Source organism: Vipera berus (genome assembly GCF_964194415.1).
Source record: "Vipera berus genome assembly, chromosome: 2".
In the NCBI taxonomy this organism is placed as follows: domain Eukaryota; kingdom Metazoa; phylum Chordata; class Lepidosauria; order Squamata; family Viperidae; genus Vipera; species Vipera berus.
The window spans coordinates 256,758,970-256,778,722 of NC_138203.1; the positions used below are offsets into that span (position 1 = coordinate 256,758,970).

General features: G+C 39.2%; 1 protein-coding gene across 1 annotated transcript in view; it reads left to right on the forward strand.

The window, feature by feature from the left end:
* The window catches only part of PRICKLE2 (prickle planar cell polarity protein 2), a gene marked incomplete at its 3' end in the record, with an annotated part of 372,656 nt that overhangs the window by 247,670 nt on the left and 105,233 nt on the right, over window positions 1–19,753 (forward strand). The window contains exon 3 of the mRNA XM_081316996.1: window positions 16,322–16,505. Within this exon, the coding sequence (XP_081173122.1) occupies window positions 16,322–16,505 (184 nt within the window). The remainder of the gene's footprint in view (window positions 1–16,321; window positions 16,506–19,753) is intronic.

A 19,753-nucleotide genomic window follows, 5' to 3' on the forward strand; every position in this document is an offset into this window, starting at 1 on the left:
CTTCCTGCATTTTCCTTTTCAGTCAGCTGCAGATCTGCTCTCACAATTACATCCTGATGCTTTAGCATTGAAGATGCTTTTTATTTGTTCTTACTCTCAGGTGTAAAAGCATTGCCAGAATGAGAGGGGGAGGGTTGTGTAGGAGAAGATGCGTTTTCCCAATCTTCCCTGTAGTAAAAATATTTAGTTTTATTTATGTCTGCAGTTGTCATAGTTGTCCTGGATCTGCTAGGGTTTTTAAGCATCCCCCTTCAATACCTGGATTATTTTTTGATCATAAGGGCGTCCTACCTAATCATGAAGAACTGAGTGACTGGGATGGTACCCTGTCCTGAGGGATCCAGTCTGAAGTGGCTCTATTTTGATGCCACTGAAGACACCCAGAACCAATTCAAAGCAAGAGGGGTGAAACACAAAGGCTGACCTTCCACCCTTAAAGTAGTACCATATAAGAGAAAGCATTAAAAAGCTCTGTTGATGGATTGTTTTATTATTATTATTTTTAAAAAATATGTATTAAGAACGTTTACGCGGCTGCCCAACTCATTCATAATGACAGGTCACAAAACTATAAATTCCCCCCCCCCATCTCTCTCACACACACACACTGTGACAATAATCAGTCAAACAACTTGATATGCTGTGTATTAACCTGGGGTCCCCAAACCTGCTGGCAAAGCCATGTCTTCAAGGCCTTTTGAAAGAGTACCGAAGTAGAGACCTATCTTATCTCTGCAGGGCTGATGTTACATAGGGAAGGAGCCATTACAGAGAAGGCCTTTCTTAGTTGCATTGGATGGACCTTCTTAATGGAGGGAGGTGGGGGAGGGGAAATCACAGAATCCTTGCTTCCCAACTCTGATGGACTGGGTAGATGTAACTGAGAAAAGTTATGCTGCAAATAATTTGGCCCAAAGTCATCTAGAGCTTTAAAGTTGACAACCAATATCTTGAATTGAACCTGGAAACAGATGGCAATCTGTGCAACTCCCACAGAGTGTAAATATAGAACAGCTACTATTTATGACTGCTGGGATATGGAACTGGATCTTGCTTCTTGATTTAGACTGCTAGTATTTAAACACAGGGGATTTCCCCTAGCAGGCATCTACAAATCTATTCACTATGTTGCCAGGACCAAGTGTCTAGTAAAAAAAAAAAGTTTAGCTGCCACACCTAGGCACTGTCTTATGCTTGGTCTCAAGAAGAAATCTGGTTTTTAAAAATTTCCTCTGTATCTCAGCACAAATTAGAGTGGTGCTTTCATCTCCCTCAAGTCTCCTGAGTACACATGACAGCTTGAGATTTTATTTCTTTAGTTTGGGTAAGATCAGAAACATGGAATGTCTTTTTATCTTTTTGTTCTCCAACATAAATGAGAGCCCAACGTCCTTGCTTTCACCACAATCCCTCTGCACCTTGAGAAGAGAGCAAAGGGTTGAAACTATATGTAGATACTTGCTTTGTTGGTTTAAAATAGCCTGAAAAGTCTCCCCAGTCAAAAATAGATGCTGACTAATAAGTCAAAACAGTGTCCGTGTGTCACCATTTTAACCCTTTTAAGCTAAAACTCAGTGTGTAATTTCTCCCCAGAGTCAAATGAACTTAGGAGGAATTTGTGGGTAAGCATAGCACCTAACCGACTTTGGCCAATCTTGAAAAAGCAATGCAGATTTAGCTCTGGTAAAATATTGGGAGACAACCAGTAATTCTGAGAGTATAGATCAGATTAGGGAGTCCAAGAACACATCTCCCATGAAAACAATATGGAAGTGTCCATGCAATCTGTAGCTCAGTTTGAGGGAGCAAATATATTTATGTCCCATTATTAGGAGGGGGATAATCCAACAGAGGAACACAAGTCTGAAATGCAGTATAGAAATTTGATAAATAAATAGTTGTGCTTTATAATTGTTCTGGGATTTAAACCTGCATTTTCTCCTTGTAATGTTCCAACCTTAAGCATATTTCCTTGGAAGCAAGTATTGCTGATTTCAGTGGAACAACTAATCATTCATCTCTGAAGACTCAGCCAAGCATTTTGCTTGCTGCACTGACCCTGGCACCAAATGCTTGGAGAACTTGTTTCAAAATAACTTTAGCTAAAAAGTTAAAACTACATTAGATTAAATTAAAGCCCTGTTGATGGAAGAAAGAGGAGGAGGAGGAGCAGCTGGAGAGGGTTGTTCTGCAAAATAACTAAACAGAGACTGCAGCGAGCCACAAAATATTAAATTTTGGCACAGCAAAGAAGTGATTCATTGTCACTTAACAGTTTTGCTTCAGGAAATTCATCATTTTTGCCCACCAGAGGGAAGTTTAACTGACACACTCTGGCTCCCCAGTTATAAGGAGTTTAGAAAAAGCGTCCTTGATAACCTCCTCTAAATCCTGGAGTGCCTCTTTTTGTTTTTTTTCCCTCACCCCAATTTCAGAATAATTCTTGTTTGAATGTCGTTGCTCTTGCCTTCCACTTAGATTCTTTTGTTTTGAGTTACTGGGTTGTCCGCATGCTCATCTGCCACCTTAAACCACACTTTATTTCGTTAAATCATTTTGCATGTGGAACTTGAGGCCTGTGAAGTAATATTTCATGTTCAAGATTGTATCCAGATAAAGATCAGGAAGAGACTGTTGGCCTTGCTTGTGCCTTCTCTTCTCCCACTCTCAGTATGGGATTTTCTTCTCAGAGTGAGAACGCCGAAGAGGCTATAGGAAGCAAAGGAAGTATGATTCTGAAGCTCACTCCTATTACTTCCTTCATACCAGTCTAGGGGAGATGTTTTCTTCATTGCTCTTGTGGATAGAGTTGATACTAATTCTTTCCCCTCAGAAAACAAACAAGTTCAGAGAATCAAGTCGGAGCAAAGATAGTATTTTAAGAAATAATAAGTTCCTTCCTTCTTTTTTCCTCTCCTTACTATATGGGAATAGGTCTGTGGGGTTTGTACAGCTCTGCTTTGAGCTCTAAGAATTGGAAGGACAGATCTTCATTAGGAGATTGGATACAGAAGTAATGCTGGAAGTACTTGTTGTTGTTGGAAGAACTCTGAAAAGGAAGGGCCAACTTGAGGCCTCCAGATGTGCTGAGATTATTACAGTTCTTAGAATTTCCAGTTGAAGAAGCCAAATTGGGGGAGGGGGCGGGCTGTTAGATTTCCCTAGGTATCTCTCTGGTGGCCTGTTTCTCCAGTCTCTAAACAGGAATGTTACTGCTAAGACCAGTTTGATTGGCATGTCTGAGAGTTACCATCCAAACACATGCAGAAGCTTCCTGTTGGGAAGACCTGCTGGACCTGTTTAAAGTCTATTGTTGAACTAAAATTCAATTCAGTTCAGGTGTGCTATGCAGTCTCTTCCTGATAAATTGCCCTGTTTTGCTTGCTGTTCTTAGCTATATTCTATTATGATTATTGACACCCCCAAAGACCACTAGAGATAGTGGTAACACAAAAGCATTTGCAACACTTATTTCTAGTCTCAGTTGCAACCTACTGATTCATGAATCCTCTTCAGACAGGGTTGTGTTGCCAGCTTGTTATCAAGGGGCTCTCCAGGCATAGGCAGTGGGAGGGAGAGAAAAATATATTTTGTTTCTCTTGCATTCTCCTTCCTGCTGTTCATATGGAATCGAGTTAGTTGAGAGATACTAGGGTGATTAAGAATGTCAGATAACAAGGAGTGAAAGTAACCTCTTTCAAAGGACAGATTATTAATCTAGCGTCTGTAATCGGTGCTCTTCAGGCAGAAATTAGGGGTCCAGTTCAGCCCTTCTACTCTATTGAGCCTCCGTGCTATCTGCCCCCTCTACCACAAAGATCCTGCAGGAGAAGGGCAGTGTGGACAACCGTGGGATCTGGCAGGGTAAGAGCTGTGAACCATAAACACAAAGCTTTTGCTGTGTCCCTGCACAACATATACAGTGCCCTTGCTGACCTTAATAGGGACATTAAGGAGACTGGTAAAGGTATTTGTGATGATAACTCAAATAAGCAGGGGACTGTGGTCCAAGATGAAGAGCTTGTTTTCGACAGGGAGAAGTGTGAAACACGTATTACACATCAGTCATGCAAGAAGAGAAAGGCATCCAAAAAGAGAAGCCACCTTCTGGTTGGTGATTCAATTACAAGGGATGTAAGTTTAGGAAAGGACACAGAGGTTTCGAAAGAGGTCAGGTGTCTCCCAGGTGCTACTGCCAGTAGGGACAAGAAGCGTATTTCTAAAATAATCAAGAATGCCAGCAAGGACTGTGATTGGAGGCTATTGTATACCTTGGCACTAATGATTTGTCCCAAAAAGATGTACACTCTGTGCAGAATGATTTCCAGAGCTTGGGGCAGGAACTTAGCAGAATAGGCTGTAGGCTTACTTTTTCAGAGGTTTTACCAGTATATAAGGAGGAAAATGGAAAAGGCCAGCATATAGCACAATTCAATATGTGGCTAAAGGAGTGGTGTAAAGGGGAAGGATTTGGATATATTAGTCACAATGTCTGTAGCTGGTCCAATGGAAAAAAATGTACAAAAGAGATGGTTTGCAGCCATCAAAGAAAGGGACGGAGTTGCTTGGCTATAAATTCACAGACTTTCTGGAGGAATATTTAAACTAAACAGCAGGGACAGTGAGTTAATTGATACAGAACATCCCTGTCCCCGGCAATCTAAAAACTATAGAGCTATCAGTGCATGTAACATAGATGTGTGTGTGTGTGTGGACAAGAATATCAACCATGATGTCAAGCAAAATCAAGCTTCTAATAGCGAGTGCCACATAAAGTGCACTAACCAAATAAGTGGTAAGACAATAGGGGAACTCAGGCACCACACAGGTCATGTAGAAAGTAAACACAGGGTCAGTCATAAAAGACTCAAATATCTATACACCAATGCACAGAGTATGAGCAATAAACAGAGTGAACTAGAAATTCAGGATAATGAGGGCAGATATGATATTGTCGCCATCATGGAAACATGATGGGATAAAACCCACAAATGGAACACACAGCTAGAGGGATTTAAATTATTCGAAAGAAACAGACAGAGGAGGTGGAGTTGCTCTCTATATAAGAAATAACTACATCTCTACAGAAATAGAGCACAACAACGATGAAAACTGTAAACTTGAATGCATTTGGGTCAATATAAAAGGGAGAAAAAATGACGTTGCCATAGGTGTATACTGTAAGCCACCCAACCAAACGGAGGAAATAGATGAACTTTTTGCTAGTCAGCTAACCAAGGTATGTAGGAAGCACATCACAATAGTAATGGGGGACTTTAACTACCCTGACATCAACTGGGAGACAAACTCTGCACTAAGTGCTTAGCCAAGCCTGTAACCTGATCCAAAGAGATCTTAAGAGTTCTCCGGTTTTTAGAACCTTCTGTTGGAAGATGTGACCATCTACTTCTTTGAGAGCTGATGAAAATCAAAGCTCTTTTGTGGCCTTACAATTTTTGGCTTCAAATTCTTTACCACCAGCATCATCCTTCACAACCAGCTTCTGTTTGGAACAGAAAGGATCTTCATGTCCATTTCTTCTTGTGAGTTAATCCCTTACCCCTTGCTCTTTCTATGAAACAAGCTTATTTTGATTTATGCGGAACCTTGGCATTATACTGAGTTATGCTACCTTTTAAATGATAGTTCAGTTACATTCCCATGACAATAGGGTAATAAAACTTTCCAAATAACATATAGCCAAGGCATGAATCAGAGTAGCCAAGACATCAAAATCTAAACATCTAAGGTCCATCTTTTGCAACTCTGAAAAATATGCAGTCTACTTCCAAATGGCTGTCATGATGCCAATCTTCTGTTTAGAACTCAAGATGGCTTTTACTCTTCCTTTCAGATTCTTTAAATTCTTAAACTTTTGGTCAGGTTAAAGACAGACTCACCCGGTGTTTTCAAATGTGTCATTCCTAAGATGTCTAATAGCTTAGAAGTACTTAATGAGCAATTTCTGAAAGTGATTAGAAAGTGAGGTTTGTGAACCTTTGAAAGGTTAGTGTCCTTTGAAAGTCTATGTTGCGGTTGGGAGTAAAATGACTAATCCAGTTGTCTCCCAGTGCAAACCTATGAAAAAGACTGTCCTGGGGCTTCCTTATGGAGAACAGCTGTCCAGAGCACATGTGGATGATCTCCAGTCTTCTTACCTGGAGAACTTCCAAGGAACCACCTACTCACCAGGTCCTTGGTCACTGGCGCTACTTCAGTTCACTATACCCTCCCCTGGAAGCCTTGGTTTTCTAGAGGTTACAGAAAACATAGAAACTGTTTTTGTGAATAGTCCTGAAGCCCTCAGTAATTGCGAATAGAAGTGGGAGGCAGAGATTTTGCCTTTTCTAATGAGCTCCACCGATAAAAATTCTATTAATCAAAAGAGCAAATATAAAATTGCACTCCTTTCCATACCTATGGAATTAATGGAGTCTCCCTTTCCATCTTTCTCTGATATTTTTGTAATAGCATAACTTTCTCTACCCGCTCCATGGCTGTTACTCTTTATATGGTAATGCATTTGACAGGTTGGCCAAGAATTGTGAGTTTTTCCAGACACATGCATTTTTCCTTTATGTATTCCATGGGCTTAATGCTATCTCTGTTGTATAACATAGCAGTAAGTGTATGGTCAGATCTCCCCGCTCCCCCCTGCTTTTTCTTTCTTTTTAGAAGAATGTACAAATCATTGTAAATGTTATTAAGTGTAGCACACCTAGGGGATATAGTTTGAGAGGCCCTGATCCTGAGTTCCTGTGTTCAAAATAAATTTTTTTTGTCGCCTTTTACTTCATAACTATATTTTGAACCCAGTTTTTTTCAGCCAAATCTAATTTTGTATTCCAGCTTTTCCCTATTAGAACATTGTATAGATCTAATTTCCTTAAATTCATGGGCTGTGGATTAGACAACAGGCATTCTCTGTGACACTTCATAAATAACTTTCTGTCCTCAGAGGTTGCTGGCAGCCGCCATCTTGTTAATATTTCACAAACCAACCAAGACTATATTTTTCCATTGACCATTTGCTCCTAATAGTTTTAAGTGAAGGTATGCATCCTGGTATGTTTTCTTTTTCTTTTTAACAACTATGTATTTTTTGCTTTGTGTTTTCACTAAAGGCCACCCAGATCAGTATAGGTAGTCCTCAACTTAACAACCATTCATTTAGTAACTACTACTCGAAGTTACAGTGACACTGAAAAAAGTGGCTTATAACCGTTTTTCACTTTTACGACGGTTGCAGCATCCCTATGGTCACCTGATCAAAATTTGGATGCTAGGCAACTGGTTTATATTTTATGACCATTTCAGGGGTCATGTGATCACTTTTACGACCTAACAAGCAAAGTCAATGACGAACCAGATTCACTTAACAACCATGGTACCAATGTAACAACTGCAGCAATTCCCTTAACAACTGTGGCAAAAGGGTCATAAAATGGGGCAAAACTCACTTTAAGTGTCTCACTCAGCAACATACATTTTGGACTCAATTGTGGCCATAAGTCGAAGACCACCTGTATTTGGCATACCCAACCCTAATCTTCAAGATTGCAGAAGGCTGTCATAATAAATAGGTAAATCAGCTGCCTGAATTCTGAGAACTGAAGTTCAGGCATCTGGAGGGTGTCTGGGTTGAGGTAATATATTTTTGCCTCTTTTTTTTCTTATATCGCACAGGAATCCACCTACCCAGCAAGAGAGATTGAAGAGAGGAGATAATCTGATTAAGGGTATTCCAGACTCTCTGACTCAAAAGCTGGTCAGAGGTTAAGAGGTTCTCTTGTTGTTTCAGATGGGAAGTAAAGAGTTTGCATAAGTAGCCTATTTTAAGTTAATGGAGCAAGGAGAAACATCTTACCTAAGTAGATGAGTTCAACTGGGTTAGTTACAGTTTCTGCTCGGCCACTTAAGTGTCTTCTGTTGTCTGCTACGTTTAGATGCCCCCATTTAAACAGAGCTTAAAACCAGACATCCTTTGGTTTGTTTAACCTGTATGTTTTGAACATGTGAAAGAAAGCCCATTTGACATAACTGTTCCTTAAAAAATAGTAAAGGCACTAGGATTCATTTCACATGTTGCTTGCAAAAACATAGTCTAATTTAGTATTGTTTTAAAATGTTGCACATACTAGCCATCATAGCTATATAAAACCAGCCAACATAGTGCACATAGATTAAAACAAACCACGAACTAGCCACTAACTCATACAGGAATGTAGCTCTCAAATATACCTGATTGGACTTAAGCTGCTATCTCCTGTGAATATTGTATTTTATAATTTAATTTAAGGGTATTAATTTTTTAAACCAAAGGTATGACTTTAGGTCCTGGTGTTTGAAGATGGGTTTAAAAGATAGGTCAGAGATTGTTGATGCATTGTTTGCCCTGGATGAGCAATGTCTCCCTATCTGGTCAGAAATATCTTTGTGCTGGTATTAGAGATTATTATGTTTATTATCTTGGGGTGCTTCATCCCTATTAGGGTTACTCCTGTTGCCTGGGATGGCTCAGCAATTGATGATTAACCTTAGGTTTTTGAAGCTAGATATAGTTTCTGTGTCACATATTAGTGTGACAGTGTGTATGCAGAAGAAGAACATGAAATAAATTTAAAGCAATTTAGACTTCTGAGATATGTCTAAAATAGTGTTGCATGCAGGAAAATAAGTGATCTTAAGCGGAGAAATCTCTTTAATTCTTCATTGAGACATTTTGTAAAATACAGTACTTTATCATCTGGCCTTTCCTTGCTTACATGAAATCCCTTTTCATATAACTTCCCTCATTCCTACATTATCAGACTGCCATGAAAAGATACAAGCATCTACATGTTGATATTGGCTTTGTAGGAGACTGAACCACAATTTCTGCAAAGCAGAAGAAGATTTATATTATATGTATTCATTTATTATTACCACCAATGGTACTGGTCCTACTCATCAAACTTTAGGAGGCCAATCTCAGTGTATACATGGTTGTACTTTGACAATAAAGGTTCATTCATACAGAATTAAAAACATATAATAATTTCCCATACAGAACCATATCTTCATTGCTGTCACCTCTAAGAATTTTCTATTATATTCCAAAGGTTATATGACTGTTTTACCCTATAAGTGAATGCCCAAAAGCTGGGAGGCATTTTAACTATGGGAGACAGATTATTCCATATAGAATAGGCTCTTGACCATCTTTCCAAGTGATCTAGAAAATAACTTCAGTAATTCTACTAGAACAGACATGTCAAACACAAGGCCCGGGGGCCGGATCCGGCCCGTGAAGTGGTTTCATGTGGCCCGCAAAGCCTTCCTGGAAACAGTGAGGGAACGGCCCCCACTGCCTTGGCCCTGGCCCAGAGACCTTCCTTCCACCAGAGACCCTCAGATCTGTCCCACTCCTGCCCAGGCCCCCATAGGCACCCTTGATGTGAATGATGTAGAGCTGGCCATGCCCACCCAGTAGGCCATACGCACTCTAGCCACGCCCATCCAGTAGGCCACGCCCACCCTGGCCACACCCACCCGGCCCCTTGAGGGCAACCGCAATGCTGATGCGGCCCTCAATGAAATTGAGTTTGACACCCCTGTACTAGAATATGGATATAATTGTAATAGAATGGTTCAGAGTCCTGGATGATATGGATAGTCTTTGTCTTATAACCAGAATTGAGCCCAAAATTTCCACTACTAAGCAAGGCAGTTGTTAAGTGAATTTTGCTTCATTTTACGACCTTTCTTGCCATAGTTGGTAAGTGAATCACTGCAGTAGCTATGTTAGTAACACCGTTGTTAGGTGAATGTGGCTTCCCTGTTGATTTTGCTGGTCGGAAGGTTGCAAAAGGTGACCACATGATCCTGGGACCTTGCAGCCACCATAAATACATGCCAATAAGTGTCAGTCTCCAAGGGGCTGCAACAGTGGTTTTAAGTGTGAAAAATTGTGATAAATCACTTTTTTCAGTGCTGATGTAAGTTTGAGCAGTCACTAAATGAATGCTTGTAAGTCGAGGACTGCCTGTCCTCTGGAGATCCTTTCACTAAATGTCAGACTCTCTGACCGACAGTTTTTCCCAGTCTGTTTACCTCTGGAGCACCCTCTTTTTCTTCTTCTAAAATTCTCTTTTCCACTTCTTATTCCTCCTCCCTTTTTATCAGTTGGGAGCAGTAACATACTTGCCTTCGTGGGTCCTCAGAATTAAAGAACAAAACAGGATTCAGTTTCAGCATCTTCATTTCTTCAGAGTACCTCCCAAAAAGAGTATAGGATACTGTTTTACTTTAATGACATGTGTAGTGATGAAGTTGCAGCCTCTAAGCTTGCAAAGCCCTGAATTTCTGCTTGGTTTTCAGTCATTATGGCTTCACTATTATGGATAGCTGTGCTGAAGTAGTTTTTGCATAGCAACTGTAATATAAAAAGGGACAGAGAGACCATTGTTAGCTATAATAAGGCGGGCACATTCTCCAACTTTGCAGTGGCTTTTTCCACGGAAAAGTCTGTTGTTTTTCTTTTCCACTTTGTCTCCTGATACTGCAGTTTACTTTTTGACTTCCCTACGTCTTAAATATTTTTGCTATTCACCGATATTTTCTGTGGAGATCTGTATGATTAATAACCCTGGAACTGAGACTTGGTAAAAAAATAACACCGAGCTCTGTAAGAACATCCATATTTTTCCCCCAAATACGTAAACACCGATTGTCTCATCACCGGTATTAGCTGGCAGACCATTTGAGTAGGCTGCTTCAGAGTTGTTGGTGGATTGAGGATTGATAGAGATGCATAAAGGCTATTAAATTGCATGACATATTGATTTGTTCAACATTATATCATCAGCAGAGATGGGAATTATGGTTGACCTCCTTGCTCTAGGAAAAAGTATGAAGCCTTCCCTACAGTAGCTGATTAATTAAAGAATTCGTATGAAATTGCAATCTGATTGGTTTAGAGGGTAACCCGGCAATGGCCGGCCGAGATTCTGTCACTGACTAGATAGAATCCAGACACTCTACTTATATTTGCATCTGTATATATTTAAATCTGATGAAAAGCAGGAAATGGGAAATTGGCAACTTTTCTTCCTTTGGCTTAGCAATGTCTTGAGGCATAGTGCATATTTGTGCTCTGTAGGCTGTGGAGTTTTAAGTTTATATGCAGTCACTTTTATTTATTTTGTTTATTTACATATCAAACTTCTCAACCGCCTTCCTCCCCCCCTTCTAGTTTTTTTTTTTACTAACTGTAACAAAATAGTCAGAGGAAGAAATGTTTACGTGTTTGTAGAGCATTGCAGTAGAAAGAATATGTTTTACTTTGGGGTGGGAATGGTTTGTGAAACAAGTTTTGGGTGTTACATGTAATGTTAATTAATTACAATAATTCTATGCCACAATCCCTACAGAGATTATTTTGTTAGGGCTCATCCCAATGGTAGCCAGAGCCTGAAGCAAGCAGAGGATAGAGTTAGGGTTAAGGTTGAGACAAAATGGAGACACCTGCTGCCGGCGTCAACTTCCCTTCGTCCTGTGCGCTCCCACAGAGAAGGCCTCGTCGGTGCCGTCGGTCAGGGATTGCCAGCTGGCGGTCCCCAGGGGGAGAGCATTCTCTGTGGGCGCACCAGCCCTTTGGAATCAACTGCCTGTTGAGCTCCGGATGGCTCCCAACCTTCGCTCTTTCCGCCGTGACCTGAAGACTTGGTTGTTTGAACAGGCCGGCCTGGACTAAGGGTTTGGGTTTATTTTTAACTATTTATTGTTGGGGCTAAATTAATTTAATTTATTTTTAATTTTTGTATGTTGTATTTTATCGCCCTGTACACTGCCCTGAGTCCTTTGGGAGAAGGGCGGTATAGAAATTCAATAAATAAATAAATAAATAAATTTCTCTTTAGTTTAATTTGTGTGAAACAAAATGGATAAATTAAATTTTAATTGTTTTTAACTTTTGTATTGATCTTTGTTTTAAATACCCTGTAAACTGCCCTGAGTCCTTCGGGAAAGGGCGGTATATAAATCCAAATAAATATCTATCTATCTATCTATCTATCTATCTATCTATCTATCTATCTATCAACAGGTAAATAATACCAGTAATAAAGGAAGGAAAGAAGTAAAACATAGATAACATCCTTGAAAATACTGAGAGTTTCATACATAAATTCATAAATGTTCCTAGGGAGAAATACAGAAGTTGTAAACATTAATATTCAGTAGCTTTTAGCAAAAATACATTTGCATGTATACATAGTCTATTAAGGTGGTTAAAAATAGAAACTGAATAAAAACAATGCTTAATTGAAGGGCTTGTCCAAATTCTTTGCTATGCTGCTAATTTTTTTTCACACTTTTAGATAGCATTGGTCCAAAGAAACATGTAATTTTGTTTTCCAATGTTTATAATACTAACCAACTAAAAACTAACAAGAATAGAAACTGAGAGAAAAAAATAATTGCTTATATTGCAACAGTTTACAAAACTTGGAAAATATTGTCAATGAACACAAGAGATCATCCATAGACCTGGTTTTTGTTTCATTCCTGGATTGGGAGGCCCTGGTCACAGTAACCCATGCCTTGGCCATCTTCCATTTTGATTACTTTAATGACTCTACATGGGGCCGTACCTGACGAACGTTCAGAAGATACAATCGGTACAGAATGTGGCAACCTAGGAAGTGATGAGTAATTCCCAGTATACCTGGGTGACTCAATTGCTTTGGGAACTGTACTCATTGCTGATTAGATCTTCAATGTGATGCATGGTGTACTAGTTCTTAACATGTAAGGCCTTTATGGCTTCCGACCTGGTTATCTAAGAGGTCACTTCTTCCTGTCTTCCCATCTGATCCCCTTGACTAAGAGCATTTTCCTCCAGGATGCATCCTTAAGAGATTCCCATTTGATGGCACCTTAGATACAAGCTTTTCATGGTCAGTCTCCACCCTCCCTTCTTGCAGAGATTTGGTGAGCACTATCTCTTCTAGTTTTAAGAAAGCTGTTGGGATCTATCCTATCCAGCACAGGAGGATGGGATGCAATGATTGAAAAGGAGGTTTCTGAGCACAGACTTCTCTACATGTAGTCCTTGACTTACGACCAGTCACTTGGTGACCATTTGACGTTCCAATGGATCTACTTAATACTTACAATCCAGATTCAAAGTTCTGAGAGACAGATAGTTGTGCCCCCAATCATGTGATCATATTTTGGGCACTCGTCAACCAGGCCACGTTTACAGCCAATGGCAATGTCCTACAGTCACGAACTGCTTGACAACCATCACAAGTTATGACCATGGTGGGAAGGGTCCATTCTGGTTAGGACTGCCTGTATTATCTTGCTTTTACATTTGGTATTTTATGCCTTTGAAGTGCTTCCCCCCTCTTTTTAAACTTTCTTTGGCATACAAAGAATCAAAATAAAAAAACGGTAAATATCATGATTAATTACCCATTTTTCCTGATTTGTTCAAAAAAAACACAACATTGTGGACCACACTTAATAACTTAATGAACTTTGCCACCAGAGATAACTTCTAACTAACGTGAATACAATTTCTCCAATATAACCTAGAAAGATTTTGATTAATGTATTATTATTTTAAAGGGATTTAGGAACATCTGCAAATTATTTTATGATCAGCTCTTCGTGACTTGCCTAAACTTATTAATCAAGTTCAAATACTCCAAACGTTCCATTTTTTAAAAAAAAAGTAGGCTATGGAGTATATTTTTATACTGAAGAAATTCATTTAATTTCAAGAATGTTAGCAACAGCCTAATCTTGGGCAGGATAAAACAGCTGCCTCAGTTTTCCCAGTGTTGTGTGTCATGAAAAACTGCTGATTATAAAATTCTGCTTTCAAGGTTCTGGTTTTTATTTCCAGCTGTAAAAAAAATTTCTTGTTTTGCCTTTGATATAATTCACATTGAAACAGAGGAGAGGGAATTGTAATCAGCTTTGGCTCAAGCTGCAAAATACTGCAGCTGGCCCTGGAAATGGGAGCTGATAACGATTTCGTCTCTAAGACACAGAAATTGGATTGCATTATTGTTTTTCATTGTATACCTATTGGATTGATAAATTGTTCAATAAAAAAACATGGCATATGAGTCTAAGGGATCTTTCTTTTAATGTCCACACATTGAACAACACTGTGACGTTGGCTTTAAGAGGGCAGACCCAACATCTTTTTGCACAGGAATGCCATTCAGATATTAGTGGATCACTATGTCCCAAAGGTGCTTCTTCCAAAAGACAACTAGACTTTCTTGTTGTTGTTTTTATATCAGCATAGCTGTTATAGATCCAAGGTTAGAGGACACCTGGTTAGATAAGGCTATCTTGAAGGAGACAAATATTGTAGACCATGGCTAGCAGGATTTAGAATAGATTAGCATAGATTAGGAGATTTGTTTTGACTGGCACCCTTACATGTTCAGGTTTTTTTCTGTCCTAGGGCAATGCACATCACAGTTTCAAAACTAGGTTCCCCTATCTATACTTCTTGGGAGTCAGATCAGATATCTCCTTTCCACAGGAGCTGTTATTGTCAATGAAGTGGTCTTCTGAGAAGGGAATAAGGAAAGTCAGTCCAAAGGAAATGAATTATGGAGAGAACTCCTTGTTAGGCAAGGCTGTCTTGTCTCCCTTCACTTGGGATCAAATTTAGGAATCTCATATGTAGGAGATAGCTATTGAGCTTTAGCCTTGTTCTCTGTAAAGCAGCCTTGTGATAATCTTATAGAGAGGTAGTAGCAGTTGCTAGTGGGCAACTTTCATCACGGCTTTTATTTAGCACAACCCCGTCTATGGTATTCTGTCATTGTTAAGGAATTTGCCGCTCTTAAGTTTCTGTTTACGTTGAGATTTTGCATACTGTATATGACAGCCTTTCTGCTTGCTAAACTGGATGTGCTGATGTTCTGGCACTCTTTGCATATTTATGGGTGCTGTCAAAGGAGGGAAAATAAAGAGGTGTATCCCAGATCGTCTATCAAATGCATTTGATCCTTAAATCCTTATAGCCAGTTCTGCATGGGTGGTCTGGAGCTTGCTGTATTTTTTTTTCCTCCTCTCCAAATGAAAGAATTATGCTTGGGTTTAGAAAACTGCTTTGGGGCTCTGGCATTTTGTCAAGGGCAGGTTGTTGTTTACATGTAGACACTGCATTTCACTTATCCCATGCAGGCTTATTGCTGACAGCTGCTTTATCGAAGGCAACCTCCATCCTCTCTCCAATAACCATTTCCCATGGATATAGATATCACCATGACCACAGCATATATATTACCTCATGTTAATGTTAGTACAAATTAGTTTGCACCAGTATTCCTCAGTTGCTGTTTTAATTTCCATTTTCTTTTGAAACTGGCACACCAAAAAATATATTAAATGCCCTCTGCCTACTGTACACCCATAGAGTAGTCAAAACCTGGCTCTTATGGAGGGTTTTGGGGGACAAAAATGAAATGATTCTATGCCAAGAATATTGGTGCTATTGATTGACACCTCTGAATTGGGTTAGGTTTTTATATTGTTTAATCTTACTTACCAGAATAGGAATTGTGAGCCATTCAGAGTCTTCACATTGACTCATAAAGGAAGGGGAAGGAAGGAGAACAAATTCTGCAAAAACGTACATCTGTTCTGTATGAAACCAAACTCTCTCTCTCTGTGTGTGTGTGTTTGTGTGTGTGTGTGTGTGAGAGAGAGAGAGAGAGAGAAATGTTGCATAATAACATGGCATGGATATAATTAACTATTACCATTTAAGCCAGCTCAAGAAAAAATAACCAGATTTCTAACAGTCCTTCAGATGGGAACCCTGATGGTAAATTGTATGCTCAGATATAAAAAGGGAAGGGATTTCTTTAGACAGCTGTATAATTGAGGAAAAATGCATGTATCGATGCTTCTGTGATCACAAAGATATGCATTATACATTGTTCCCTAGTACTTGCCAAACCAGGGATATATACTTCAAAAGAAGAGTTTCCAGAGTAAAGTTAATATGTGAAATTACTTCCATTCAAAAGAAAGCCACTATAGCATGTGATCACAACATGTAATTGTATTTAGATAATCTTATGTTCAATAATTAGCCAAACCTATCAGTTTCTTTCAGAAAAGTGCTTAACTATTCAGTAGGTGTGAATTCATAATTATGTTTACATAATTGTAAAACAATGGAAACTTGACATTTGAAGACTAGATGACCTTCATTGATATTCATGCCCCAAACGTTGTAATCTCTTATTTCATACATCCTTAAATAGAGGATAACTGTTGGCTTTATACTTCATATCCCCAGAAAAATTTGCCGGCACTGTAAGTGTCCACAATCAGAACACTTTGAAACAGTGATGCCTTTAGAAATGGAGAAGACGGTGACCAAGCTGATGTTTGACTTCCAGAGGAATTCGACTTCTGATGACGATTCGGGCTGTGCCTTGGAAGAATATGCTTGGGTCCCTCCTGGGCTGAAACCAGAACAGGTATTTGCTGTTGTTGCTTGTGCATGATATATGTGTGTAGAAATGCTACCATCTCATCAAGTTATAATGTTGTGTAGTGTAGTGTAGTGTAGTGTAATGTAATGTAATGTAATGTAATGTAATATAATATAATCTGTAGCTTTCTCAAATGAGACAAGGTTATTAGTCCTTGAACAGTCTTTACTGCTATCATGTTATAATGTATCAGGCAGGCATAGAGTCCACAAAGCTGACATTGTCATGGTTCAGACAGATGAAACCCTTCAAAAGAACTTTGAGGCGTTGTTTTCCTTAAAGAATCTTTTATTTGGGAAAAGTATTGGCACTACATAGTTGAAACCAAAAACTAAATCCCCCTCACCTGGATACAAAGTAACAAAGTACAATTCCCACCCCCCAATAAACAGCCATAAAGCATGTTCCCCAATTAGCTTGAAGCGCGGGCTTTCTCCCCAGCTCTCCAGACCACCAAAACGTTATTAGCTCTGGACCCAGTTTGTCCTTGGATTCCCATGGCAGAGTTATTGTGATTATGACTAACTGAATTCTCATTCCAATCCCCCTCCCGGCACCAACTAATTCTAAAAGCATAAAGAAAATGGCTGCATTTTCATCTGTTGTCAAAGCAAGAACATCTGATTAATGCAGCAGGTGAGAAACCAGGAGATGGTGAGTTCTAGTCCCACCATAGCCATAAAAGCCAGCTGGGTGACCTTGAGCCAGTCCTTTTCTCTTAGCCCAACTCACTTCACAGAGCTGCTGTTGTGAGGAAAAATAGAACACCTTGAATTGTTTATAACAATAATAAAGGCATGATAATAAATAAGTATGTAAGTAAGTAAGTGATGTCATTTGAGCTTTGAATGGGTTTTTTTTTCTAAAACAATTGCCTTTCATCCGATCATAAAAAAACAAAAAAAATAGCTAAACACATCTGTAATCAAAATATTGGTTCTGTATGTAGCATGGCATCTAGCAAATAAAGAAAACAGAAAGCAAAGGGTGCAAACAATTTCACTAGTTTGCTCTTTCCTGTTTTTATCATTTGTAATCTACTATAAATCCAGTGGATGAAATTGTTGTGTTGCCACCTAGCAATCACAAGGCAGATAATTGCATCCAGGCAGGGAAACCACTTATCTGAGTTTCAATTGACATCATTCAGAGGGGTAGTGAATATCTGCTCTGGTCTGCATACACATCCCTTGATCCTTCCTTTTCTGATAAGACAACAAAGTCATTTCAAAATCTAAGCCTGGGGGGTGGAGATAGAGGAGTTCTGGGCAAAGACAGAGAAGAACAGCTGGAATCTTAAGAATGGGTTCCAAATTAAGCAAATAAGGAAATCTGTGTTAGGAAACAATCACCTAGGAAACAAAGATTGCAGTGAAAAAAGTATCATGGCGAAAAGTTCTAAGACTCTGAATTAAGGTTGCAATTAACATGTTTTAGGGATTATCCAGGAAAATCTGGCAAGAATTCATCATGGGAATCAACCTTCATTTCTGATGTACAGGCTGTGTTTGTAGCCAATCTTCTGCATTTAGATATCTGGTTTACTTTAATGGGAATGCTGGTTAAAATAGTTGGTAGCTATTGTATCTGAATTGTATTTGTGCAAGTTTATATACATCCATTATTTCTTGAGTTCCTTCAGCAGCAGATCCTGCCCTCCTTGAATTTGACCAAGTGTACCATGTTCTTTTAGGTTTGGGTTTTTTTTAAATGACAGATTCCTGTTTTTGATATTTTCAGTGTTATCTTTCCTATGTTATCTCCATTTGCATCTGACTGACTGACTATGTGCCATCAAGTTGGTGTCAACTCTTAGCAACCATGAAGATAAATTTTCTCCAAGACAATCTGTCCCAACCCGGTCCTTTAGGTCTTCCAATGGTGTGCTCATTGCCACTATAGTTGCAGCTTTTTGTCTTGTTTTCTTGCTTATGACCACATCAATTTTAAAATTTTAAAATCTTCTTCCTCTTTTCTACTTTGAATAAAATTGGCTTTAATTTATACTATGGGTTATTGAACTAACTAACTAGAGGAGGGCTTTCTGTTTTGTGTAGTCCTATTTTCCAAAAGGTTCAACAGTTGACTTTTGTTGTTGTTAATTGCTAATATGGACTTGTTCATTGGGACCCCAGTTTCTCCCATACAAATGGGAAGAAGAAGATGACAGGTATCTCCCTAGAAGATAATTATGACTAACAGGGTACACCAAGTACTGCACCAAGGCAGGTCAAAGTATACAAAACCCAGAGAAAAGGATTTAGTTCTCCCATCTTTCACCCCATAGTGATGGCGAACCTTTTAGAGACCGAGTGCCCAAACTGCAAGCCAAAACCCACTTACTTATTGTTGGGTGCCGGGTGGGCGTGGCCCATTGGCTGGGTGTGGCCCATTGGCTGGGTGTGGCCCATTGGCTGGGCGTGGCTTTGGTGGTAACGGCAGACTGGGTGGAACTAAAAGGTTCAATCAGTCAGTTCCAACTTTGCAAGATCTTTTTTTTTTCCCGTGAGAAGTTGAAATTGATTGATTGAATTTTTTTTTTTGCTCATGGTGGCGGAGGCCTAAAGCAAAAAGGTTTTATAAAACTTAGCTGAAGGCCTAAGCCTGGGGCAATGGCGCGCATTACCACAGAGAGGGCTCTACGTGCCACCTGTGGCACACGTGCCATAAGTTCACCACCACAGCCATAGATTGTTTCTTCATCTCAGAAATATCTTACAACCATTTCCTTGGTATTAATGAAGTTATCTGTATTAAATACATTCATCAGTCCACCTGCAAATGAAGCCTCTCTGCAATAGGAATATTTAAAATTAAATAAGCATCAGAGTTTTTGCATCAGGGTTTTTAAGTTCTTCAAAACAGTTTGCAAAGCACTTATAGTTCAGGTAATATGATCCTATATTTTCACCTAATCCGTTGTGCATATCATCATAGTATGAGTAGAGATTTCAAAATGTATTTCATAGTTATACCTTTTAGCTGCAGCTGAATGGCATGTGTTCCATTTCAACTAGGAAGCTATACATTTCTAAGGCAAATACTGGGCCAATGATTTGCAATTGCCAGCATAGATCTTAATTGGGGAGATATAGATTTGCACCAGATTTTCACAGAATCAGAAATGTTACTGAATTATCTTTAAATTGTCACACAGTCTCAGCCAAATACAATAACAACAATACAAAAGCAATAATGGAAATAAATAATCAGCCACGTGCTTAACAAATCAA